The 26408-nt window shown below is 41.3% G+C and overlaps 1 protein-coding gene across 2 annotated transcripts in view; it reads right to left on the minus strand.

The window, feature by feature from the left end:
- Positions 1-4637: 4637 nt before the first annotated feature.
- plcg2 (phospholipase C, gamma 2) overlaps positions 4638-26408 on the minus strand; it is a 30927-nt gene continuing 9156 nt past the window's right edge. For both annotated transcript variants that reach the window (XM_030053001.1, XM_030053003.1), the window contains exons 3-33: positions 26120-26269; positions 25405-25498; positions 25228-25275; positions 24691-24775; positions 23826-23906; positions 23668-23711; positions 23358-23430; positions 22920-23021; positions 22312-22430; positions 21095-21180; positions 19815-19932; positions 19519-19687; positions 19311-19409; positions 19040-19126; positions 18074-18243; positions 17688-17888; positions 16664-16786; positions 15493-15673; positions 13676-13744; positions 13465-13574; positions 13034-13130; positions 12848-12920; positions 12053-12225; positions 11511-11613; positions 11034-11234; positions 9673-9812; positions 9204-9315; positions 7837-8004; positions 6577-6665; positions 6318-6487; positions 4638-5824 (exon numbers count right to left, since the gene is read on the minus strand). In XM_030053001.1, coding sequence (XP_029908861.1) covers positions 5782-5824; positions 6318-6487; positions 6577-6665; positions 7837-8004; positions 9204-9315; positions 9673-9812; positions 11034-11234; positions 11511-11613; positions 12053-12225; positions 12848-12920; positions 13034-13130; positions 13465-13574; positions 13676-13744; positions 15493-15673; positions 16664-16786; positions 17688-17888; positions 18074-18243; positions 19040-19126; positions 19311-19409; positions 19519-19687; positions 19815-19932; positions 21095-21180; positions 22312-22430; positions 22920-23021; positions 23358-23430; positions 23668-23711; positions 23826-23906; positions 24691-24775; positions 25228-25275; positions 25405-25498; positions 26120-26269 — 3578 coding nt within the window. In that variant the 3' untranslated portion in view covers positions 4638-5781. The remainder of the gene's footprint in view (positions 5825-6317; positions 6488-6576; positions 6666-7836; positions 8005-9203; positions 9316-9672; positions 9813-11033; positions 11235-11510; positions 11614-12052; positions 12226-12847; positions 12921-13033; positions 13131-13464; positions 13575-13675; positions 13745-15492; positions 15674-16663; positions 16787-17687; positions 17889-18073; positions 18244-19039; positions 19127-19310; positions 19410-19518; positions 19688-19814; positions 19933-21094; positions 21181-22311; positions 22431-22919; positions 23022-23357; positions 23431-23667; positions 23712-23825; positions 23907-24690; positions 24776-25227; positions 25276-25404; positions 25499-26119; positions 26270-26408) is intronic.

Here is a 26408-nt window from a genome sequence, read left to right on the forward strand (position 1 = left end):
AAAATGTCCATCCAATTTCTCCAAACAGTTCAGAACAAACTGAGTGTTCAGCTGCCAGATTATTACAGTGGGTCCAAAACTTCCCCCTGATGCTCCTTTTCACCCACTGCTGTCTGCTTGCCACAACATGCCAGTGATTTTGAATGTTTGGCCTGTTTATTATAATTTATCCAGATTTTACAACAAACCACAAATCATGTGGGCTACTAAAGATTTCACAACATATAATCAAAATCGTCAAATTTTAAATGGCTGTGGAAAGCAAATGTTTCCCCGGGGACTATATTTTCCCTGGTGGAGGGGCAAATTTCAAGCCATTAAAACACAACTAATATGTCCGCTAATGTGGAGGACTTCATTACAGTGATGGAATACTGGAGTGAAGACAGTCTGAAGTCTCTGAAAGTTCATTTTCATATCACAGTGGAATAAATGTAAACCAACGGCCGGATAAAAGGGAGGAAAAATGATATCAGACTTCTAAAATACAACTGCTTGCTTTGGGAAAACATTAGCAGAAACATGAAGTGTGTGTATACATTTTGTAGATATTTTGCTAAACATGTAAAATGATAGGCTACTATATACACACACTATTTATCAAGCAGCACTGGGCCCATACATAAACAGATGGGAATAAATAGACAAAAAGACCAAATTCATGTGAGGAATCTAAACCACATACAGTATAAAAATAAATAAGTATAAGGGATGATCTCATGTGAAGCAGGTAGAATGCCGATAGAAGAACAAACTCTTGGATTTAGAACAGATAAAAGTGCAGACTGTATGGAGGTGCATATAAAAATACTCGAGTCCTGTTACTGAAACAAAGACAATTAAACAGAGTTTTAATAAAATAAAACACCATAAAATAGTAATATAGAGACAAAATGTAAAAGTGATGCAGTGAAGGAAAAGGAAACCATCGTTAAAAGGAGCTAAAAGTTCTGGAGCCTCACTATGGATGGCCCTGTTGGTAATTAATACAATTTTAAAATGTATTCTAAACATAACAGGCAACCAGTGCAGTGACGCTAAAACTGGAGCAATATGACAGGATCTCCTGGATTAGTTAATAATCCAGCTGCTGAGTTCTGGATGAGCTGTAGTTGTGAGACTGAGTGGGAGTTTAAACACGTTAAAAGAGAGTTACAGCAGTCCAGGCCGATGATAGAAAAGCATGTATGACCTTCTTTGGGTCCTTAAAAATGAGCAAGCGTCTTATCTTCTTATCTTGCAAATGTTCCTTAATTGATTAAAAAAAAAAAAAAAAAAAAAAAGTTTTGATGATATTTCTAGTTTGCTGCTCAAAGGATGAGTGGCTGTCAAAAGTTACTCCGAGGTTCTTTGTAGAAAGTGAACCAAGGGAAGAAGGGAAGGATAACTAAAAAAAAAAAAAAAAGTAAATACTGGGCAGATTTGCACAAAACTTGGCAGGAAGGTGAGTCACGGCCCTCTAACAAAATCATTAATTTCTTGGGAAAATGGCCTCAAGAGCGTGACCGTGGGCAGGGATTAGCACAGACCTACCATCACTTGGCATGGTGGGAAGGTCGGTCATGGGTCAAGGTGGCACTGACCAACTGTCCATGCGGATTGGTCAAAACGGGTGTGTCCTATGACATCAAATTTGCCTAAAGGGGGAGTGGCTTAGCACAAAAAAGGCCAATTGCATCCACATAACACCCCAGAGGTTTAATGGTTGGTTCTGGGGCCAGGCAGCCCTCACCAGCTTTTCACACTGATTGGCTGAGAGGGACACAGCCAACTACAAAGGGCACACTAATAATAGCAGCGCTAATAATAACAGTACAGCATTTTAATAAAGGGCAATTAATGCAGTTGCATGGTTTTATCTGTTTTATAGTTTTTATAATCTGTGCTTAACAGACCCTCTTCTAGCTTTCTGGCATTTCCCCCATTTTTCAGTGTACAAATAGAGTAGCCTAATGTGAATAGGATAAGTTGGACAGGGCATGTGATTCATTTACACATAGAGCTGTGAAAACTAGAAAATGCAAACATCATGTAAGACTTCAGGCTGCTACTGTCTTTTAACTCAATTTTGACCCGGTTTAGATAGATAGATAGATAGATAGATAGATAGATAGATAGATAGATAGATAGATAGATAGATTGGAGGTTGGATTTTATGCAGAAGAGAGAGCATTTCAACCTGAACACCATAACACACTGCTGAATGTAGAGGAAAAGAAATGATCTTTAAAAAAAACAACCAAGAAGAAAAAGAATGCCGATAAATATAAAATATTTAAGTGTTTGTAAGTTACTGTTAGTTAATGATTATTATGGCATTTACTAATGTTAACAATATCTACAATAACCCTTAAATAACATAAATTAATACCTTAGCATGAACAGTATTAGTACATGAATCTTAGACACATTAGTTAACAGTTAGTTAACTGTTACTTAATGTTTATTACAGCATTAACTAATGTTAATTGTTGTACTCTTATTGTAAAGTGTTCATTCATTCATTCATTCATTCTATATTTTTATTGTTTAGCTAATGCTGCTGCATCTGTAGCTGCTGCAACAAACGACCAGAAGAGGTCGCCCTACCTTCACAAACACACTGAGGTTATTCCTTCAGGTGAAACAGAAGCAGGGTATTGATGCATTAATTTGCTCTGTTTTGCACCTGATATGCCGTTTTAGTGCATAATCCCATATTGAGGACAGGATCCAATACAGAGTCACATGATTTTAGCTGAACTGGAGGCTCCTCAGTTCCAGTGTCACTACTGTAACAGAAACGGGGCGACAAAACCTTATTTGCCAGCTTTTTCTTCAGCACTTCACATGATTCACATATATCAGCTGGTGCACCTGTAACTCCCATATATCCTGTCTTCACTTCTGAAGCTGCCCAGATCGGCTGGGAGGACATGACCTGTTCTAGTTTCTGTCCTTAATGATTGTGATTGCAGAGCTGTTTCCACTGCCTTGTGCTTTAGTATTTTTGGTTTATGGTTTGTGTCACCATCTGTTTGTGTCACCATCTGTAGAGGAAAAGTGAGTTTCCTCTTAGTTTGGTCACACCAGCACCATCTGAACCACACATGAACATGAACATACAGGAAACGGAATATGCACTCAGATCTCAGACTCTACAAGGCATTTGAATGTACTGCACATGTGAGAGGGAAGGTGGAGTCTGAACCTCATTTATTTGTCTGATACCAGCAGATATACATGTATACAACATATCTGAAATAAGCACATGTAATGATGCTTCCACACTGGTCACAGCCATTAAAACCCATATAGCTGGTGGCGGTGGGAATCAACGTAAGCTGTGTGTACTGTAGGTAATGTAATATAAGTAAGCATGAGAATGTTGCGACTTTTATTGATACAGAAGCATAATATTAAATTCCTCCTCTATTACTGAGCCAGCTCACATGCAGTCTGCCAAGGCAAAGACCACAAAACGGGCCTTCACTGAAGTCAATGACATTACGCAGTACAATCTGACATTATTTAAGGGCTCGCTAATCCACGATCCAGCCCCCCAACCCTAACCCTAACCCTAACTGTAACCCTAACCCTAACTCAACAACCCCCATAAACAAAGACAGTTTGTCTCCCCTTACTTTTTCAAAAAGTGTACAAATTCGACCCCTTTTGGAGCTATACTGGATATATCTTAATTATGCAGATAAACACTGTTTCTTCTGGTTTCTCTCTCTCTCTCTCTCTCTCTCTCTCTCTCTCTCTCTCTCTCTCTCTCTCTCTCTCTCTCTCTTTCTCTCTCTCAGCTATGCTCTAGCTGTGAAACCCTCACCCTTCACAAGACAGCTGTCATGCAGCTGACCACAGGCGTATGCATGCATGTGTGAGAGAGGCAAAAGTGCATCTCTCACCATAGCTCTTTATTCGTTTGTAAGTGGGACAGATTCAGTCCCACGTCGCCTTTTTTTGGTGCTTTCTGCTATCAGGCAGTTTCATGTTGATGATATAACCTGCTGGTCATGAGCTGTCTACGAAGGACGGTGCATCATTTCATTATCCATATTAACCCTCCAAACAAACAATAGCGATTCCATCAAATTATATCTTCCTAAGACCTGGAGATTCATTTTTGTCCATTTATGGAAACTATACAAGACCTGCTGTCCATTCAAGAGGACATCCTGGGCTTTCTAGTGATGCTGCAAATACTATGCCGTGGTCTCTCGCAAATATTATGTTTCTGTTGCCAGTAATCATCTCTTTTCTTCAATATTAAAGCAAAACACAACTTTCAATGTCCTTTGCAGTGGACATCAGGACTCACTAGACCTGTTTTTAATACTTCAGGGGGCAGAGAGGCTTTTACTATGAATTGCAGATGGAGATTCTGATTTAGAGCTGTGTGAAGAGGAGGAGGAGGAGGAAGAGGAGGAGGAGGGTCAGCAAGAGCAGGGAGGTGGAAGCTCAGAGGAGGACACTGCAGCTGCTGAGGAGCAAGAACCTGAGCCCCCTGTCAGATATGGATCAGGAGCAATGTGTCAGCTCGGGTTTTGAAGTTTACACAAGTTAAATGTAAAGTGACGACAACCCAAAAAAGTGTTCAATGTAGTAATTATACCATAGACTAATTAGATGAAACACATCTGGAAAGAAGCTGACCACAAGCATACTTTATTGACTCAATTCTTTCAAATGTTACAAGGAATCACGCATATTGGTATTATAACTCAAATGAGGGAGTGTTTTCCCCACAAAATTAACTCTAGCATCACTTTCAGAAACACAGCATCGTACTGAGAGGGAAAAACATGAAATAATAGTTGAACAAAACATCAGCCACAAAAAGATTAATCCAACCCAAGCTTCATGACAAACGGCTGCAAAATTGCAATGCCCTGTGTTACACAACACAATCAGTACAACGATAATAATATTCGCACACTCTCTCTGTGTCTTGTGTTCACACATAGTTTGCAGGAAGGACGAGCTTACACTGAGAAATAAAAGTGACATAGTTTTGACAGCGTTTTGAAATGTAAAAGCAGCGTTTTCAAACTGAAAAACATCTCCTAGTGGTTCATACACAGCAGTAGCAGAGAGGGAAGCTGATATATGCCTTTCATTCAAAATAAATATTAACTAGTCAAGGCCGTCTACCTCTGATATGATGCTTGTGATGTGGTTTGACAGGCATTTCTTGTAGAATCGATGTAGCCACTTCTCCACATGGAATAACAAAAACACACATCACCAAACAACAGCATAAACCCTGAAATGCAACAGCTGTTTGTAGCAGTGCTGACTTCAATTGCCTCTAATGCAAATTCCACAAAATAGCAACAAGTTATTAGGGTGTTTTTTTTTATTATGATAGTATATAAATATAGTTTTTAAGAGGCACATGAATTGATTATAAGTTCAAGTGCTACAGAAATAAATTATACATTTATTTGTACTGGTTTGAATGAAGAGTTTCAGAGTCCCATGATGGTTTGAATGGTGTTTCAGAGACTTGGTGGACGGGCTGTGGGTTGTTTCACACGGTCTCAAAGGACGGGCTCCACAGTGATTCCAGACAAAGCTGCACCAGCATCACGCTGCACACAACCACACTGCTGAGCTGGAAAGGCTAGGGGTGGAAATCTGAAAATGTATACAACCTTAACTCAAATCAGACACATCACGGTGCATGTTTACTTCCTCCCTGGACTCAGACTGGAGACTAGAGGGGACCGGCGATGCTTTCATCACGAGACAGGGAGGGAGGACGTGGCAGCAAAGTCAGGCTCCGGTTCATCCTCAGGAATAGAACTTGCTGTTGTTTATTTTCTTCTCTTTTGCCCTGAGGCACAGAGGAAAGGCAGCATGTAAATGATGCATCCAGTGGGACTGTTTCACAATAAAGGCTGTTTCTTTTACCTCTTAATTTTTACCTCCATATTTCCTGCTAAGTAGCTTTAAAGCTACCACAAACACTGTTTTCTAAACTGTAGGACAGGCCTATTCTGTATCTGCTGGTTGCAGCTTCACTGAAGCTCCATCGCACTCAAAGCCAAGCCAAAATATTTACATGATTTGTGCATCATTTTATACACATTTTTCAGAATTAACCAGGACATGTTTGATATCTTTGGAAACCTCAGGATCTCCAATAAAATGTCAAATAAAGTTCTGTGTGGTTGAACAAAGCTCAGCCATGCAGCAGTTACAAAACGACCACTGAGTTAAAGAGGTTAAAGACTCTTTCTGCACTGTCACACCACTAGTTGATGGAAATAATAATAAAAAATCAGAAGCAGTGGAAAATGAAAAGCAGCTGTCATCCCCAGTCTTACCTCTGCTTCTCGCTGGTGCTGTGTTCCCTCATGAGGGTGTTTTGGGGCGGCAGGGCCGAGCGCGGGGCTGGGATGCTGGTGTGTGTGCTGTACAGGAAGGGCTCGCTGTTCAGCTCTGCCTGCTTCTTCCGCAGCTGACTGGAGGACGAGTACAGCTCCTCCTCTGCTTTCTGAGTGACAGGAGTCATGTGGTCACGTTCACAGAAATGTTGCAACACTGATTATAAACTGTGTGTGTGTGTGTGTGTGTGTTTCTCACCTCCACTTGCTGTACATTGATGTAGATCAACAGAGAGGCTAACTCCAGGTTTTCACTGTAGCCGTTCTTTAAAGGAACTGAGCGGTAACCTGTCAAATCACATTTAAAAAAAACCAGAATCAGATCAGATGAACTTTAATTTGTCCCCAAAGGGAAATTTATTTTAGGCTAAAAAGTGCTGGACGCAGCCACACTTGCAGTGCCATAATCATTGTGACATAAAAAACAATAAGGTTAAGACAGAGCAGGGCCCAAGAACACACACACTGGATGCATACAATTAAAAAGAAAGCTCAGCAGTCAAAGAATAAATAGATAAAAGTCCATTTAATCTACTGTACAACTCTGCATGCTGCATTACTACATGATACTGTGTTTGTGTAACCTCTGTGTATGTGTTTGTGTGTGTGTGTGTGTGTGTCTTCATGCATGCAAATGTGCATGGTCTTTTTTTCCAGTGATAAATTGTGTAATATGTTATTAAAACAAAACTGAGTAGCAAAACAGCTCCCAAAATAACACTTTTAGCACAAAAACATGAACAAAATGAAATGCAAGACCAGGTACCATTTTATTTCATGGGATTTATTGATTTTTATATTTGGATAATCCACTTTGTTTGTGTTTGTTTATGCACTAAAAGTGCTGTTTTAGGAGCTGTTTTGCTGCACTGAATGGAGTGAATGGAGAGATAGAGTATTGGGGATTATCAGTCCAGGGGAGCACAGAGCTGCTGATGAGGAGATTTCACCACCATGTGAACATTTTAATGGGTAATTTTAGAATGCTACCCCTTTAAAATCTAGAGTAATGACATTTATATTTAGTTTATGAAATTGAAATTTAGCAGTGTCAGCCGCTCATTAAAGCAGAGTGAAAGGGAGTTTTACTGCCTCAATTTGACTTTAGTTTTGCTTTAATTCATAAATAATGAAAAGTGATAGCAGAAGGCTAAGCTACAAATGTTGAGACTGTGCATGTTTAGATAATAGGTATGTTCATGAATAGGCCTGATTATTGAAGGTACAAGGATTCCACTGCCAGTTTTGACTGACAAGTAACATCACGAGGTGTATAATGAATTACTGCTAATTAGAATAATGACATTACTTTGCAATGTGAGATGAGCAGCATATTATTTGACATACAGAGTCTAACCAACACTGACTGTAAATATGTACTGTGTGTGTGTGTGTGTGTGTGTGTGTGTGTGTGTGTGTGTGTGTGTGTGCGCGTGTGTGTGTGTGAGTGAGCTCTCACCAGAGCGGATGCCTTTGACAGGAAATGTTGCCTGAGCCAGGAAGTTGGGGTCTGAGAACATGTCCTCCTCGTTGACCACGAAGCGGAGGAAGGTGAGCTCCGGCTCGCTCACCTCGAGGACCACCGGCCCTGCTGGAGCTTTCCACACCGGGTTCAGACCGTTGTCGCCTGGGGAGAGAGACGGCCAGGCAACCAGCAGGTCTGTTAACATGTTCAGGAAGGTTCCTCAGCGAGATACCGACCAAACCTAGGATTATAAATTATAAAGGATTTCACTTTGGAATGTTGAAGATCAGGCTTTCTTTTTACCTTGGGTGGATACATTTCATCTTAATTCAGTTCAGCTCCATCAAATCACATCATGATGTAACATCAAAATAGTGCTGAGACAAAAAGTGCAAGTCATGGCTAATCTGTACACTGTATGAAGTGACCATGACCTTTGACATTTACTGTTCTTTGGTGAAATTGCTTCTGAGATAAAACTAAACTGTCTTCTGTTTGTGGGGCTTCTAAAGCAGTGGAGTACAAAAATGTTCATATTTTGCATCCCACACTGACTGATCATTAAGCTTCAGACACCAGTTTGAGGTCATTTTGCTTTAGGCACCCTGGCATCAAAATATTATGGTTTTTGCTGAAGCTACTGTAAGTATTTTTCTGACCAGTAGAGGGAGCTAAGAGCCCCAACTCTATTTGCAAACAGAGTCAGTCCTGCTTGTACAAAATTGAAAGTACAAGATCATTTTGCTACTATTTATGTTGAAGTCCTCTCAGTGTTGATGGTAAATGTAGTCAGTCAAATAAAACTCTCCATAAAGCTCAGGTCAGTTTCAGTATTGTTAATGGGTTATGAAATCCCTTACTGCAGGTTTATGTGTTGAACTCTTCAGATGTCACATTTGAACACTGACAAACTGATTTGAAGTAATGAGATTAAAACAATCCCTCATACAGTTTTTGACATATGTTAACAAGTCCCAGTGAATTAAATTATAGTGAAATTAAACTAGTTTTAATTTTCCTGAGGACAACCTTGAAATCCCTTAAGGACCCCTGGATAACAGTAAATGCCTGCTTGAAATCTGTTTGGAATTTAGCTGTGCACGGGATCCTTATGTTTTAAGGGTGGCATCACCTTGCAGCCACTTCATGCCTTTTTAAGAGAAGTAAACTAGTAAAAAAAAAAAAAAAAACAATGAAAAGGCAAAAATACCATCATTAAATGAAGTCTAATCATGAAGTAAGTGTAAAATTAGAACTGTCGGATGAAGTCATTAATTTTTCAGACCATTCCTGAATTTTATTTGAATTCAGGAAGAGGACTTGTAACCACAGTAACACCACTCTCCTCCTCTGCGCCTTACGATAGACGATGGTCTTGGATTTGCTTTCATTGGTGTGTCCACACAGCTCAATCTCTACAAACGGGCTGGCGATGCTCCGGCCCAGCCTTGGAAGGTGCCTGGCCGCGATCACCTGTACGGGATCCAGCAGAGCCATGTCATCACACGCACAACCACAGTCAGGTCAACATATCAGTCTGCTGACACATCAGGCCAGTATTAGCCTAATCTGTGATGGATGTAATGCAGTTTTTGTTCGTTATTACACCGGTTGCCTGTGTTGAGCTCTTAACATGAACTGATTCCAGTGCAACATTATAATGATGACATATTACATCCATGAAGACATTATTATTATTATTATTATAGGTTTTATTGGAGAGTTAATGTCCCATGGGTGCTTAAAACGCTGAAGATGTCAAAATGAGAAAAAGAAGAGGGAAAAAGATGAAAATGACAGTGGTGTATGTGTATCCGTTTGAAGACATACCCTGACCGCGATGTGGTACTTGACTTTCTTCTTCTGCGGGCAAGGGTCATAGCTATCAGAGCGCATCAGCTCCGGCTGCAGCACGTAACCCGTGTTTCCGTTCAGGCTGAACAGGGCCGTGTTCAGCTGGGTGTATTTGTCTGAGCGGACCAAAAAAAAAAAAAAAAAAAAAAAAAAATCATCATGTGAGCCCCTGGTCTGACATGCAGGCAACATGGGACTAGAAAAAGCTCTGAGGAAAATCTGTGTGCACGCTGAAGAGCCAGACAGTTGAGGTAGCTGAGGCAGCAAATTCTCAATTAAGGTAATTGAAGCAGTAATTGAATAGATGAAGCAGTACCTGAAGCAATGAAAACAACAGCTGAAGCAGATGAAGCAATAGCAGGAGTGCTTGGATCAGCAGGCGCTGAAGTAGGTGAGGCAGTGGTTGAAGTAACTTAAGCTGTATTTCAAGCTGCTGAAGCAGTAGGTGAAGCAGCACTTTAAGTCGGCAAATCAGCAGTTGAAGTAGTTGCAACAGTGCTTGAATTAGCTGAAGCAGTAGTTTGAGAAGTATTTCAAGCATTAGGGGATTTGTCTTTCACACAAAGAGCCACATTAAAATACTGGGTGACATATAGCAACATCAAAACAACTTAACAAAAAAAAAAAAAAAAAAAAAAAAACAGACCCATCGGGGCACTGCATAGACATTCCATCATCATCTGATATAATCATTACAGAAATCAATACCTGATGTGCATAACTTGTACGAATTGTAGCAATGTAAATGTAAAGTGCAAGTGTTAGCAATAAGTAAACTAATGTTGACCAGAAGTGGCCAGTAGAGAGGAAGGTGTTCTCATCACTTTGTCCAGTTAGTTCTTATTCAGAACCAAGAGCAGCTCAAGCTGTGGTGGTGGCCAAAGAGTTTGAGCATTTCTAGTTTAAGGCATTTATTGCTTAATGTCCTGTAGTAATCAATAAATTGAAGAAAGGCTAAACATGTAACAGCAGAAGTAAAGTAGAAGCAGCATGAGCGGTGGGTAAAGTATTAACCGTACAGGAGGAGGAAAAAGTGCAGTAACACCTGCAACAATAGTGGCATCAGTATAAGTACTGGTAGTATCAGCGGTGGCACATGGTCATTTTAGCAGCAGCAGTAGACAGCAGTAGTCGCAGTACTATTTGCAGTAGTACTGCTTAGTTCTTTTGAAGTAGCTAAATTAGTTGAAATAGCACATGTACATGGTTGTAGTGCTAGGGTGTAGTAGATGGAAATTACACTTAAATATGTATCAAAGTCACTCACTAAACTGTATTTTTCTCTGCAGTGTGTCTTCTAGCACTGAATCTCTGCAACCTCAGCCGAGTCTACTTGCCTGCAGTCTGGAAGTTGAGCGCCACCATATGGCAGCCGCTGGCCCACAGAGGGTAGGGGTCGTAGTTTGAGGACTCCACGCGCTGGCCTTTTGGGTAGATCCGACTCAGGGCCTTGCGGTTGTACTGCAGGAAGTTGCTTGGATTCTTAACCGGCAGCTTGTTCTCCACAAAGGAGCGAATCTCTTTGTAGCTGTAGCTCTCTGCAGACAAGCAGCAGGGAATGATCACAGGTTGGCACATTCAGCTGAGGGTGGTCTGATATGTCTTTCTAAAGGTTGATACTTTGGATAACAACTGCCAATAGTCAATATCTGTGCCTGTATTTAAGATCTTGAAACTAGATTTTAGTTACTTTAGGGCTGTAGGTAAGAAACTGGCTGTAAAAACACAAAATCAATCTAAATTTGGAGGAAAAAAAGGGATCTCATGGGACTTTTCACTTTGACTAATGTGAATGGGCTTGTATTGTGCGGTACCAAAGCAGTCCTTGTCTTTGCTGCGTGGCTGACAGTAGACCACCATGTCTGACATCTCCATAGCAACCTCTGCCCTCTTCTCCACTTCCTCCTGCTGCTTGATCTGCAATCAAATAAGAAAACAGTAGCTGCTTCCTGTTAGTATGGTGACACTGACAGACCACAGCTTGCAGCTCCTCACCGTGGAGTGTCACCAACAACAAACCAAACAGATTCTTGGTCTGATGTCCTAAAGTATGAGAACCATAACAGCCTCTCATATGATAATATGAGAGGACAAGATGTTATTATGATCTACTCTTTTACCACAGAACTAACAGGAAAAATTAAACACTAGTGTCTGTAATATCTTTAGTAACTTGGCTTTGAATGTAAGCTTATTACAATATCAGCTCAGATGCAAACAAAAATCAGTTTTTATTTGATAAAAATAGCAGTTCATATACCACACCTTCATGTCAGTAAACAGGTGGGTACACAGAGTTCAGGTGAGTTTATCCTCCACGAAATATGAACATCATGCAGCACAGAGAGATACTCGCCTCCTGTTTCCGCTGGTACTGCTTGTTCATCTCCCTCTGGGTGATGTCCCATCCCACCTTGTACCACTCAAACAGCTCCTCCAGGGTGTCGGCTGCCAGGTCAAACTGCAGGCTGTCCTGCTCCATCTCCTGCAGGGTCAGCACGTGGGGCTTCCCATTTTTACCGTTCTTCACTGGAATGAGACGAGGGACAAACAGAGGCAGTCTACATCAACCAGTCTACATCAACTAGTCTACATCAACCAGTTTTTTCCTCTGCATTCATTTAGTTACTACCACCCCAAGAGGAAGTGTTAAATAACATAAACATGTCTTATTATTAACTAAACCTTAAAAAAGTATAGTCCATTTTTTAGAGGTAATGAATATATTACGATTCAAACATTTTGCACTTGAACCTGAACTTGAGTCATAACTTGGGCCCAGTATAGAAGTGTTACTCAAAAGCACCACAATACACAATGTGTAATGGAGCATTTCAATTTTCTTTTTTTTTTCCATAGCATCACAGGTTAGAAAATGATATGAATTACAGAATCTTATTGTTTTGTTGTTTCATGCTTTACTTTTATTGGATGTAAAGTTTATTTTAGCTCAATCTGTCTTCCTCTCCTCCTTTTTGTGCTGTATTAAAGCACCATATATCATTACTTTCTTTAGAGTAACTCTGAGAGCAGTTTGTATGAGCTACTTTTTATTTTTAGTTCAGCAGTTTCACCTAATATTCCCACTGCTGTCTGCACTACACCTGAAGGACACCTGAACACACCGTCTGTCTGAAACAGATTTACTCACAGTTTTGAATGTTGCATTTGGAAATATCCACGATGCCCTTACACAGTTCACCCAGCGGGTTGTCTTGCATTTCCTGTTGAGCACGCAGCACAAACGCATCACACGACATGACATCCTTCTCTGCTCTTAAAAAACATCTGCACTGATGCAACTCTGCTCAAACAGTAATAATGCTCTGATCTTCACCTGTAATTTGGTTTCAGGCTTGGCGTTGTTGCACACCTCCTCGACATAGTTGGCGGGGAAGAACAGCTGTAGCTTTCCACCGTAGTCCCCTTTCCACCTGTAGGGGGCAGAGGTCAGGCAATCCTCTGACAATGTACAGTATGTATGCATTTGTGCAAGCCAGCAAACATACAGGAGAATTAATTGCTTTCATTTGCTCCCCATCGTAATGACAACACAAAATGTATATTATGTAAAGTGAATGATTTAAAAAAATATATATTATTCTGTGTCTTAAATTCAGTCTGTACGTGGTTTCTTCTTGCAGTTATAACTGATCTAATATACTCTGCAGCTGGCTTCATTTTCATGTTTATTTGTTATGAAATTGGCCTTGGAAAAATGTGATATTACGTCTCTCTCTTGCCCCTGAGTGAGCTGTGTGGACTCACCAGCCATCATTCTCCTTGGACACGTTGTGTATCAGAGCTCCTTTACAGAAGGTCAGCTCATCATGCCTTTTGGCCTGGTAGCCATACAGGGCTTTAACAGTGCTTTGAGGCTGGAGGGGGCACACACACACACACACATCAGAACAGAATGGTGACAGTTTGTATCAAGAGGAACTGTGCAAGATGGCACAGGTAAAGTTGAGGGACGCACCATTGATGGCTCGATTTCGTTGGGCTCCACGTAGGTCTTGATGTCGTACAGCGAGGCACAGTCTTTCTCCTGTGGAAACAAAGTCCATTATCAGGAATAAAGGTCCTTTCAGACACAAGGGGGTTTGAGCTGTACTCGCTGCTGTTCAGCCCTGTTTTGACAAGGAGTTCAGGGAAGTCAGGAGGGAGGGAGGACAGAGCAAAACAGGCGGAGTTTCCAAAACCTCTATCATTTTTAGCATGGGATTTAGCAGATTAAAAAATGACTTTTACCTACAACAAGGTGGGCAAAACAAGGCCCCATTCTCAGGTGCTAGCTGCAAAATGTTAAAGCCAAGCAGACTTTCGGCGGAGTGTTGGATTGTGTAGGTTCCTGGGTGTTACAAGAGTTCACACTGTATTTCTGTCTCTCCACTCACTTCCATAGCACGTAACACTTTCTTAACTTTTTTAACCACGGCCCATTTCAAATAGGAAAGACTTTTGACTTTTGTTTTCCTCAAAAAATGGGTACCTAACGTTGTTTTTTATATTACTATAATTCTTTAATTATGAGTTTCCGTATCCTGTGAAGGTCTAAAAGCTGCTTCAAATATGTTTCCACCCTGTCATGAATAAAAATGTAGTGAAAACTCTACTACTACTAGTACTAGTACTTGAATATCACTAAAAAAATTAAAACATAAACACCTTCAGTGTAAAATGATCACTGTCTGAGTCCAAAGTCCTCTGCCAGTCACATGCTGTATTTCAACATTTCAGTCTGGGCTCAGTCACATTTTGAATAATTTGGTTACGTGGGATTCACCAGAAGACTCAAATATGGAAATACTGGCTTTGTTGAATGAAAAACTCTTTATGTTTATATTATATCCAGAGCAAAAGATGTTGAAAATCTCAGAAACTAGTCCTTACATTAGGAACCACATCTTTTCAAAAATTATTGTATGCATCAAATTATTTTGAAATTCTCACACCTTCTTTATATGTTAATGGTAAACTACACAAAAAAATAAAAGTGTAGGCTTTCACATCGCAACTTTTCACTGCATTGAAAGTCCAAGACCACCCACTCTGATACAGACAAGACAGACAGAACACACATACATACACACACACACACACACACACACACACACACACACACTGGCCTTCTCAAGCACCTTCTATCTGACACAGTTTCTGTTTCACTCATTCTTCCCCTTTGTTTTTCCCCTCTCCCACACACACACACACACACACTCATTCGTCTTATCTTCAGAGGAAACGGGTGCATCATGCACAGATACTGGCTCTGTTGTAACACAGCCAGCGTGGCTTTGGCCTTCATCAGTCTGTATGGTTGACCAGTCTTTGGTACAGACACCGTCTCCACCCACATGTATCCATAACTTTACTCAAATTTTTGCAGTGCACATATGCGTGAGACAATCAACATAATATCTATGAATTATCAGTTACAGTGCATCAATATCCCTTTATGGTTTATGGTACAGAACTTATCGATATAAATAAATTACAGTCATTCATTACATATATTTTTTATTTTTATATATATATATATATTTTTTTTTTATTGAAGGGCTAAATAAAAAGGAAACTTTGTTAATACATTTGTTAAAATTACTGTTGTAAATTTGTTCTTCTGTTAATAAAGTTTTTTTTTTTTTTTTAAATAATTGGAGGAGGACTTGGAAGTGGATTTTTCAAGTAGCATTTGAAATCCTGCCATAGGAGGGAGACAAATCCCACAGAAGTGGAAAATTCAGTACTGCAGGTTCAAAGTTTCATCTGACCTTTGGGAGTCTGATAACTCACCTCGCTGAAGCGCTCCACCAGCTTAGGGGTGACCGGGTAGCGAAGTTTGATCTTGCGGTACAGCGGCTTCTTCCTGAAGTAGTTGACCAGCTCCACCAGGCTCTCAAACTCTGTGGTGGTGCCGAGCAGGTACATGTTGCCCTCCCTCTGGATCCGGCAGTGTTTCACCTTACCGTCGCCTCTGAGGGACAAATAATTACATGGTGAAGGGTCCAACTGGTGCAGCAGCTTGAGGATTCAGAGTCAGTATACTACTATTTAATCTGGCTAAACAATTTCCTCTGGCTGCTGTGATTTTCTGGATTTTTTTCCAGAGCAAAAGTAGCTGCATTTATGAGCAGTTGCATCTCATGTCCAGTCAGCATAATGATACCAAACTCGTTCAGCGAACCGAAGCCAGTCAGTTCCAGGTGTATAGGTCCAACAGCAGTTTGAGGGAGGACTTTCAGTCTGTGTTCAGGGGAAACCACAGTACAGAGACTGCCCTTCCCAAGGTTACCAATGACCTATTTGACCTTCCCATGGTGTTCCCCAGGGTTCAGCTCTTGGACCACTACTGTTCATTATATACATTCTCCCTGTTGGACGTATAATTCACCAACACAGCCTAAATTTTCACTGCTATGCTGACGATACACAACTATACACACATGCCAAGCCCTCAGACAGTCTACCACCGTCCAACCTGACAGAATGCTTAAATGATATTAATGCTTGGATGACCTGCAACTACCTCAGGCTTAACCAGGATCAATTTGAGGCAATAATCACCCAACCACACTTGCCAATTCTCCCATCTAAACTTGGCCGTCCCTGGTTTTATTACATCCTCTGTTGGTGAGGTAAAAAATCCTGGTGTAACTCTAGACTCCACCATCTGTTTCGAGAACATCACCAAAATACAGCACAGTAAAGAAATGCAATTTTTTGGGGTTATCATATCCATATTATTGATGACTGTTGATGACTCCGCTATACGTGGACCAGGAGGCACATCGCCCCAAGCCTTGAGCAGCTGCATTGGCTCCCAGTTAAAATGCATTCTTTTTAAAAAGTCCCTGTCCTTGTGCACACCTCATCTGTTTAGATTAGCCTTCCCTGGCGCTTTGCAATGTGTACTTTATCAGCGTACTCTTTTGTCTGTGTATACATGTGACTGATGTCACTGCACCTGAATGTGATGGCGTAGGAGTCCGGCTCTCCCTCTCTCTGTCGGATGAGGAAAGCTCCATCTCTGGGAATCCTCAGCAGGTAATCCTCTGCCTGGCCCCTGCTCAGGTTACTGTAGAACCACCTGCATGACACACACACGCAGGACCAGGGTTACAGTGTGTGTGTATATACAGTATGGTTTTGTGTATGAGAGCGAAGAAGAATATAGATAAAAAGCACTCCAGCCAAAAGAGTGTTGAGGAACAATCAGGAGGAAGGGATTCTGTATCTAGTATTCAGTGTCAAAAATACAATGCATCTTACTGACCGTCCATTTCAATCCAAAATCCAAGAAGTTAGTTAATACAACACATAGTTATTTACAATATCATTGGTTTAAAATGTTGTTTATGTGACAGGTGTGGTTCTCATATGTGACCCAATATCACCTGATTTCTGAGAATTTATACTTAATTTAGGTTTAGGTGGTTTGGGTGGTTCACCATTTCCGTGCCCACTAACATAAAAAATAGAGAGAACCAGTCAGTTCAGTGATGCATGATTGATGTATGAGCAGTGATGTATCTCCACCAATTACAGTCTCAATCAAAATGCATCTCACAATGTGTGATTTTAACCAGTGGACCAGCTGGTACAACCAGTCCAGGTCCAGATTAAGCTGCTACACAAATGATTGGTGAAATAATCCTCCATCGCTTTCTGAAATGAACTGTTTCTGGATGAGTTTTGGAAATGACTGAGGTCATGAAATCACTGGAGGCGGGCTTTCATTAAATGGAACGATTTTTAATAAATCACTTGCGCAACAATATACTACATTACTTTGGTAACAGGGTTCTTTCCCATCATGCTAGTTAGCACATTTGAAGATTCAGGATAAATGCTATAGATCATTTCAGTTATGGTCTTATACTCATTTATACTCACTCATTATACTCACTATAATAGGGCATCATAATGAGTCTGACCGTGAAAAACTGATGTTTAAAAATGCCAGTCATTTCTGTTAAAGTATGACAAACCCTTCTTGTAGATGTGGGTTGGGGTGTGGCACGGCGTCAGTGAGGCGCAGCTCAAAGTCCTGGCAGCGCAGAGGGTTGTCTCGGTAATGCTGGATCAGGGAGTACACGTTGGGAAAGTGCAGATTGGGCGTCAGGAAGTAATAAGTGTATCCCCCATCTGAACCGGTACGAATACGACAGTGCTGGACCCTGCCACCGCGCCTGGAACACAAGCACAGGACACACACATGCAGAAACATGCAGAATTTAGAGAGTCCTCTCATATTTTTTAACACATTTTACTATCAAGGAAACTGAATATGAAATAACACCCCAGCCACAAGTTGGTTGCTACTGGCTTCAGGCTAGCTTGTTATATGTTACAATATCAAGGAGGGACTTCATACCAGAAGGAGAGAGTGAAGTCGGTGACATAAGTGTCACTTTCTCGGACCAGAAAGGTGCCATCTCTTCCCCCAGAATCAGCACAAAACTCCTGGAGCAGCCGCTCTGCCATCTGCCGGCCTTCCTTCATGCGACCATGGAACCAGGGCTCTGAACAGTGGAGATCCTGGTACTGAGGATAACATGAGATACACTCTTAGAAATTATGGGTCATGACAGCGTTTATGTTTGCTCTTCTAAAAATTTGGTGTTTGGTTGCTCTTTCCTTGGAAGAATCCTCAGGAGGTGATGTATTTTCATCTCCGGTTTGGAATAAATAAAAGAATAACTGGGTAGTTTGCATGAGTAGAAATAGCCACCATCACTGAACAGACAAAAAAAAAACAAGGCCACCTACAAAAACTCATAGACAACATCTGATCTAAAAATGGGCTGTCATTGATTATTACTTGTATTATAGTAAAATGTAAAAAGTTCAGTGAAAAGCACAACCTATTCTACAACACATCCTGGAGGAAAAGTAAGTCCAAATCATGCATATGTTGCTACAATGATTTGACTGAGTGGGTGGACAGACCGAGCAAAGAGAGAGAGGCGGTGACAGACAGAGAAAATGCAAAAACTTTGGTCGCCACATTAAACCTTTGAGATAAACCCACAATTTCACCTAAAACTGAAACCATGCTTTCATAGCGTAGCTACCAGTCAGTTCACAACGTGTTGTGTCAGAATGCCTGTTTCAGTACCATGCAGCATCACAACTATAATATTTAGATCTATAATATTTAGAAGGATATCACACAAGTATCACAGCAAAAGTATAGATTACTACAGGAATGATGTATTGCTATAGAAGGAGACAGAAATACAACCGAGCCATTACAGAGCACCAGAAACTGACTGTACGTTTCTATAGTAATACCATAGACAGATATATGCCCTATAATGCCTTATTACCACCAGATTACCTTCTTGGGGTCTTCATCCTCCTCCTCGTATTCCTCTGCATAGTACAGTTTGTCATCTGAGATCACACAGTAGTGATTGTTCCACCTCTGAAGAGCAGAAATACATCAGATATTTACCTTCAAAGAGCCATAATTCCCATCACAATTGCTAAGATAGCGTTTGATTTGTTATTTTTAGACACACCTTCTGAATGAAAAAACTACAAGAGGAAATTTGGACTCACTCCTGCTGTAGCACCCTGCAATGCCAACTTGAGGCCCATGACAGTACCTCATCAACGGGATCCCAGATCTCCAGGTCTCCCTGTTTCTCCCCCTTCCTGAAGTCCTTGGTGGTTCCTCCTCCTCCCTCCATGCTCAGCTTTTTGTGCTGTGCAGGGCCAGCAAGGAGCGACAAAACAGGGCAAAAATCCCAAACTGTCAGTACAAAGATGGTAATGGTGATTGAGGACTGAATGAACTGGAACTTGAGCCTGTACCTTCAGTATGATCTTGCCCTTCAGTTGTGTGGGTGAGGGGAGCTGCTCGGCCATCTGCTCCACAGGTTCAGTCAGCAGCTTGTCTCCAAACACGTCTCTGAAGATTCGAGCCATCTGACGCTGCTGCTCAATAGGGCAATGCTCCTCTATGGACAGGATCACTGGGTACCTGAGAAACAACAGCATTCATGTAAAAAAAAAAGAAAAAAAAGACAAAGTTAAAGAGATGGTGAAGGCTAAAGAGAGAGAAAAAGATGTTTTTTTTTGTTGTTGTTTATTTTTTGCATGACACTCACTCGGAGGTGACAAAGGCATGCTCATTGATGGCTTTCACCACGTCCTCAAACTTGATCTTGGTTGTCCTGGTCCAGCCGTGGTAGATGATGGGCTCCCCGGGCCCCTCCCAGCAGTCCACTGGACACAGATCAGATACCACAAGAAAAGCCACAAGCTGAAACAGTTGCAATACTGAATGGGAAGTAGTAGTAGTAGTACAGAGGGGTTGAAGTAAGTAGGACAAAGGTTAGTAGTATTAGAATGGCTTGAAATACCTGAGGAAAAACTGAATGTAGCTGCAGTAGAAGGGCTTGAAGTATTATTTTAAGTACTCCAACCCATTTTACTACTACTGCTACTATTTCCAGTACTGCTCCAAGTACATCTATATGTTATTCTACTAATTTCCAGTACTTCAAGTATTTCAACCCCCTCTGCTACTTTTACATCCACCAGTACTTCAAGTGCTTCTACCCCTTTCATTACTACAACTGCTGGTACTACTACTTCTAGTACTACTACTGAGTACTTGTGCAACTGCTACCTCTGTCAGTACTTCAACTACTGCTTTAAGTATTGCTTTAACTACTACTTCAACCACATCAAATCTGCTTGCGTCTACCTTTTTAAGAAATTTTCTTTGGAAGATTTAGCCTTTCCTAGTTGTACATACATACATACTTTGTATTCTGTTTTATTATTACTATTTAGTTCTTTCCTCTTTTTTGGTTGTTTTCTGCCTGTTAATTTGTGTGATATATGTAAGTACTGAAAGCTACTGTAAAACGGGGTCAAATTCCTTGAATGCATATAAGCCTCTGATCCTAGTTTGTGATTGTTTGTATTGTAACTGTAAAGATTAATGTCAGAATTGGCCGAACCGCCCGGTCGAATGTTACAGAACTTTGAAGTCTGGTAGTACTTTTCTCAGAGCAGACCAAAAAAAAAAAAAAAAAACAGAAACTGAAAAGTAATTAACCAAAAATACAAACTTTGAGTAGCCATATCACATATCCTGACTGATCTACATGATGCCTCTCTTCACAGGCATAAACTGTTGACATTTTGCTTGAACCTTGTTTATAAAATATCATGGAACTGTGAGAAATGCACTTAAAAAGAAAAATAAGATCATTTTGGTGGACAGGGAGATGCTGGCCACCGCAGTCATTTAATTGTGAGGAAAAAAGTCATCTGCAGCTTGCACTGTTGGGCTTCTAAACATAACTGTACTAAATGAGAGTGTAAGTGAAGCAGGTGATACATGTCAAGTGTAGGACATTAAAGCTGTTATACTGACATTCAACACAGCGGCATCCCAGGCGCAGACAGCGGACATAGGCCTCAGTGGAGGACTCACTACGCAGCTGATCACCTGTCAGGTACCTGAGGAGCAACACAAGAAACAGGTTATTATGTGCTTTGCAATGCAAAAACGGCTTATATTATAATTCACCATACTATTATTTCATATTCCACCATACACATTTCGGTTTGCTGCTCCTCCCACAGTTATGGTGTCACCCCCACACACCGAATATGAAAACGTGCGGCCTGATGGTTGAAATGTGCTATGACTTTTCTAAGTGATCTGACTTACCAAGTTTTAGCACACCATCAGGAATACCTAAGCAACCGCCTTGCTATGCCTTATCAACCACCCACAACACATAGCAACTGCCTAGCAACACCCTAGTAACCACCCAGACACCATGGCATCTGCCTAGCAACACCCTAGTAACCATCAAGAACACCATAGCATCTGCCTTGCAACACCCTAGTAACCACCCACAACACCATAGCAACCGCCTAGCAACACCCTAGTAACCACCCAGACACCATGGCATCTGCCTAGCAACACCCTAGTAACCATCAAGAACACCATAGCATCTGCCTTGCAACACCCTAGTAACCACCCACAACACCATAGCAACCGCCTAACCACACCCTAGTAACCACCCACAACACCATAGCAACTGCCTAGCAACACCCTAGTAACCACCCACAACACCATAGCATCTGCCTAGCAACACCCTAGTAATCACCCAGAACACCATAGCACCTGCCTAGCAACACCCTAGTAACCACCCAGACCACCGTAGCAACCGGCTAGCCATGCCCTGGTAACCACCCAGAACACCGTAGCAACCGCCTAGCCACGCCCTGGTAACCACCCAGAACACCATAGCAACCACCTAGCAACACCCTAGTAACCACCCACAACACCATAGCATCTGCCTAGCAACACCCTAGCAAATACCTACATCTCCATAACGTGAAGTCCATATCCTGTCACGTCACCATTCCAAGCAGTTGCCAAAACCCCGGCAAGCACACTAAACACTACACACATCAAGCAGGCACATTCAAGAAATTTCTTCAGAAATTTTACAGTATTGACTTACATTTCACAAAATCTGTATTTTAAACTGCTGGGAATTTTTCAAAGAAACAGACTACATCCTAAAATGGCTTTTTGTTTTTCCAGTGTGTGTGCATGCATGGGATCATACTGACGTGTTGTGTGAGGAGCTGATCCAGTAGTGAGACAGCGGGTTGTTCATGTTCAGGGTGCAGATCTCTGAGAACTTCTCATCCCAAACAGTGTTTTCTTTGGAGAACAGGAAACTGAGAAACTACAAAAGGCACAGAAAGATCAAACATGGCTTCAGATTTCAGAGTAAAACTGGGGAAACAGGGATACTTCAGCTTTTGCTAGAATGTTTGGCGTTTAAGGCTGCCGAAATTTCACACATTGCCCTTCAATCGTAACATCTGAACTAGGTAAGGTAAGGTAAGATAACTTTAATGTCCTCATAGGGCAATTTAGGTCACAGCCAGTAGGAAATGTGTAACTGTCACCACCACAGCACTGACATTGGTATTTTATCACCCTCATCTATTTTCTTTACAGCAAGCATTTGTGCTTCTTCATCTTGTAAAGACTGATGCTAGAATAGAGGAAATGGAACAGACTTGGGTGTAATGGTTTCTGTTTGTGCTGTCTGGCAGATTTGCAGAGCACAGCAAAACATAGTAACTTGATGAAAGCACCTTTAAATATGATGCATTTATTCTCTCTCTCCCTCACACACACACACTCACACACACAGACAGTGGAATACCTCACTGACAGTGAACTCAGGGTCATTGGTTTTTCTCATGGTGTCGTCAATAAAGGTGGTCATGAGCTCTCTGACCTGATTTAGATCATTGGCCCATGACTCCTGTAGGAGAGAGAGTGAGAGAGAAAGAGAGAGAGAGAGGAGGGGGAGGGGGGGCAGAGAGAGATGAATGGGGGGAATTGAAAGTGAAAGTTTAAGTGAGTTAGAGAATGACCAGCATTGGGCTCATTTCTCAAACACAGCAATTTGTTACTCATTCACTTTTACCCATTTCAAATGTGATACCCAGTAAAAGTAAAGCTGGGAACACTTCCTTTCTCATCAAAATACTCACTGGATGAGTGATTAATTGTGTGATGAGCATGTAGGGACACTTTCACCTGCAAAATGACGACTCTCCTTGTGTTTGGTGTACTGTTTGATCAGTGCAACTCTCACCTTCTGCTGGTAGAGGAGGAATCGCTGGAAGTCATGAAGCAGGACAGCCGAGGCATCAGGCTTATCTGTGCTACTGCAGGACACAAGAGACAGAGCACAGCGTCAACCCCCCGAAAAACCACAGAAACACCACAAGTTATCATTCAATCAAGATTTATTATTAAACCGTAATATCTGTAAGCAGCAACACTGTGTGTACAGAGTGTAAACGCTCTGTATTTTCACAAGTGCATTAAGATCAAGAGCCAGTCCAGTCCATAATATCACATTTTTGTGAGAACTATCCCTTTAATGTGTAACAGGCGCTCACCCCATAATGAAAGCACATGATTCCTTTTTGAACTCTTCCAGGATCTGATTTTTCCAAAAAAAAAAAAAAAAAAAAAAAAAAGGTTTACAATGAGCACACTGTAAAAAATGGGAGCAACAGAACAGAGGGTTACTTTAACGAGATAAACTCAGACTCACATCTTTCTGTTCAAACATTATGAGGTTATACAATTTGTGGAACTGTTCGAAGTCCAGGTGGTCTTTCTTTGCTCCCACTTCCTGTGAAAGTAAGCAGGGAAAATGCTTGTGAAGACAAGACAAGTCAAGACTGTCTCATAACTCCAGCACCAGAGTCTATTTGAGAAGTCAGACTCTCTGTCAGGCAGAGAGGGATCACCGGTTTGATAAGTGTGGGATATCTTCCTCTGCTGTAATTAGAATGAGTGGACAGTTCTGCTTCAGGAAAGGGAAGTGGCTTTTACATGCACATCAGTGTTACAGCACAACTGGGAATAATGAGGTATTTTGTCTTTGACTGAATACATATAAATACCATATATTTGCAATACCTGGGTGAAATCATACATACAAATAGCAATACAAATGGCACATATATTGACTCAAATATTCAGTCTGCTACAGTTAAACCCATATATTGGTTTGTAAATGTATCTGTCTGATGATGGCCTTTTGTTGAAATCATACATGGTGCAGTCAGCATTGTTCATCTGTGATATGATGTAATTTGATTGATTATATATTTAATGACAAGTTGCTCAGTATTATACTGCACTATAGACGCTGGTTGTCTATGGGAAAACCTTCACCTGAAATCTTTTTAATGATATCTCAAAACTAAAATTCTGGTCTTTTTTTTTAGGAAAAACTTGGCGTGAGAATGGTCAAATTTAAAGATACAAAAAAACGAGCAAAATGTTGGCAATCAGCAGCTTCAGCTAAGATACTGGCATCGTTTAAACCCCCCATGGTGCACAAAATGAGGGAACAATCAAGCATTGAGCAAGAACAAGACCGTGACATGACAAGAGACTGTGTGGCGCACCAAGAACTTCTCCTTGAGGCAGCGACTGCTCGGGGCCTTGTAGTTGAGCTGCGGGAGGAGGGCCTTCAGCTCCTTCATGGAGATGCTGGAGAGGACACACACACACACACACAGAGACTTTGTAGTGGAAGTACTGTTGCTGTTGACATGTTTATTCTTATTTGTTAGTTGGTTACACTGCGTCACACAGACCTTTTTCAACCATTTTGACATGAAACAGCAGGTAACCACAGGTGTTACTAATGACACTAATTAATGTTCTGCTCCTTTCAGGTGCTGCACTGAAATGGAGCAGAACGTTGACACCTGTGTTTACGCTGCTATTTCATGTCATAACAGTGGCTGTGAAAAACACTTGTCAAGCTCAGTCCTGTGAAGCGACTGATCACCCACACAAACCACTCATATTAGTTAACATCTCACATTTATGCAGGCACTGTTGCATTTTCAGCAAAACAATGATAATATCAGCTAATCATGCCGTGACTATTCATCAACAGCACACTGTGAGAATACAGTGTGACTGGAACACTGTACCTGTTCTTCTTGGTTTGTTTGATAGAGTACATCTGCTTTCTCAACCAGCTGCAAGAAAAACACGGTGAAACACAGGAAAAGTTCAGATCAGTGACAACAGTATTTCACAGTGGCTAATGTGTGCAGTGTGTGTGCGTGCATGCTTGTGTGTGTGTGTGTGTGTGTGTGTGTGTGTACCTTTCTATGATAGCCGGAGTCGGGGCCGCCAGTGTCTCCTGCCTCAGCAACTCCAATCCCATCAGCCATTTTTCTGCATCCTCCACAGAATCAGCTAGAAATTGGCCCAAAGAAATTTGAATGAATGAATATACTGTTTATCTATTCTCTCTCTCTCTCGCTCTCTCACTCTCTCTCTCTCTCTCTCTCTCTCTCTCTATATATATATATAGCCACATATATAGCCCTAGAGACCAGGAGGCCCTCAGTCTTGGCTGTCATCCTGAGAGAGGAAGTGAAGTGAAAATGCTGAATTATTGTGCTGAATAATGGCCAAAAAAGTGAAATTGGCCTTTGACCTTTTGGCTGTAACGTGTCATGACTCCATTATTTTACCCTGGTAGACATCTGTGTGGAAAGTCATAATCAGCATATGAATTCTTGACCTTGACGTTTGACCTCTTGTGACTTAAATCTAATCAGCTGATCCTTGAGTTCAAGAGGACACATGTTCCAAATGTGGAGAAGTTCCTGACGTATCGCCTTCATGAGAGTTGGACAGATGTATGATGTATGTTTGGACGTACGGGCGACCTGAAGACGTCAAGCCTCCGGTCACGGCTGGCGCAGAGGAATAAAAACTACAATTTCCCTGCTGATAAAGCCTAACTAGGTAACATTTAATAACACACAAAACCACACATACAGTCCATGTACCCACAGATGAAGACCTCACCTCCCAGACTCAGGGTGCTGAGGACAAACTGGGACCCGTAGAAGATTGTGAAGCAGGTGTTTTCTTCATGTTTGTCCTTGCCATCTTTGAAGCGCTCAAAGTCCTTGGAGTTTCTCCCTGGACGGATCTCTCTGATCTCAAACAGGTCCACTGAAACACAACAGGAGTGTTCACTTGGCTAATGTGACAGCCTCACAAGGTTCCTCACAAACCATTTTCTTTGTCTCTGTGGGATTGAGGGGATAAAACCAGGACTCGTCTCTCAGACTGCAGTTGAAGTGAACTCTTG

This window comes from Myripristis murdjan, chromosome 6, assembly GCF_902150065.1.
Source record: "Myripristis murdjan chromosome 6, fMyrMur1.1, whole genome shotgun sequence".
Taxonomy (NCBI): Eukaryota; Metazoa; Chordata; class Actinopteri; order Holocentriformes; family Holocentridae; genus Myripristis; species Myripristis murdjan.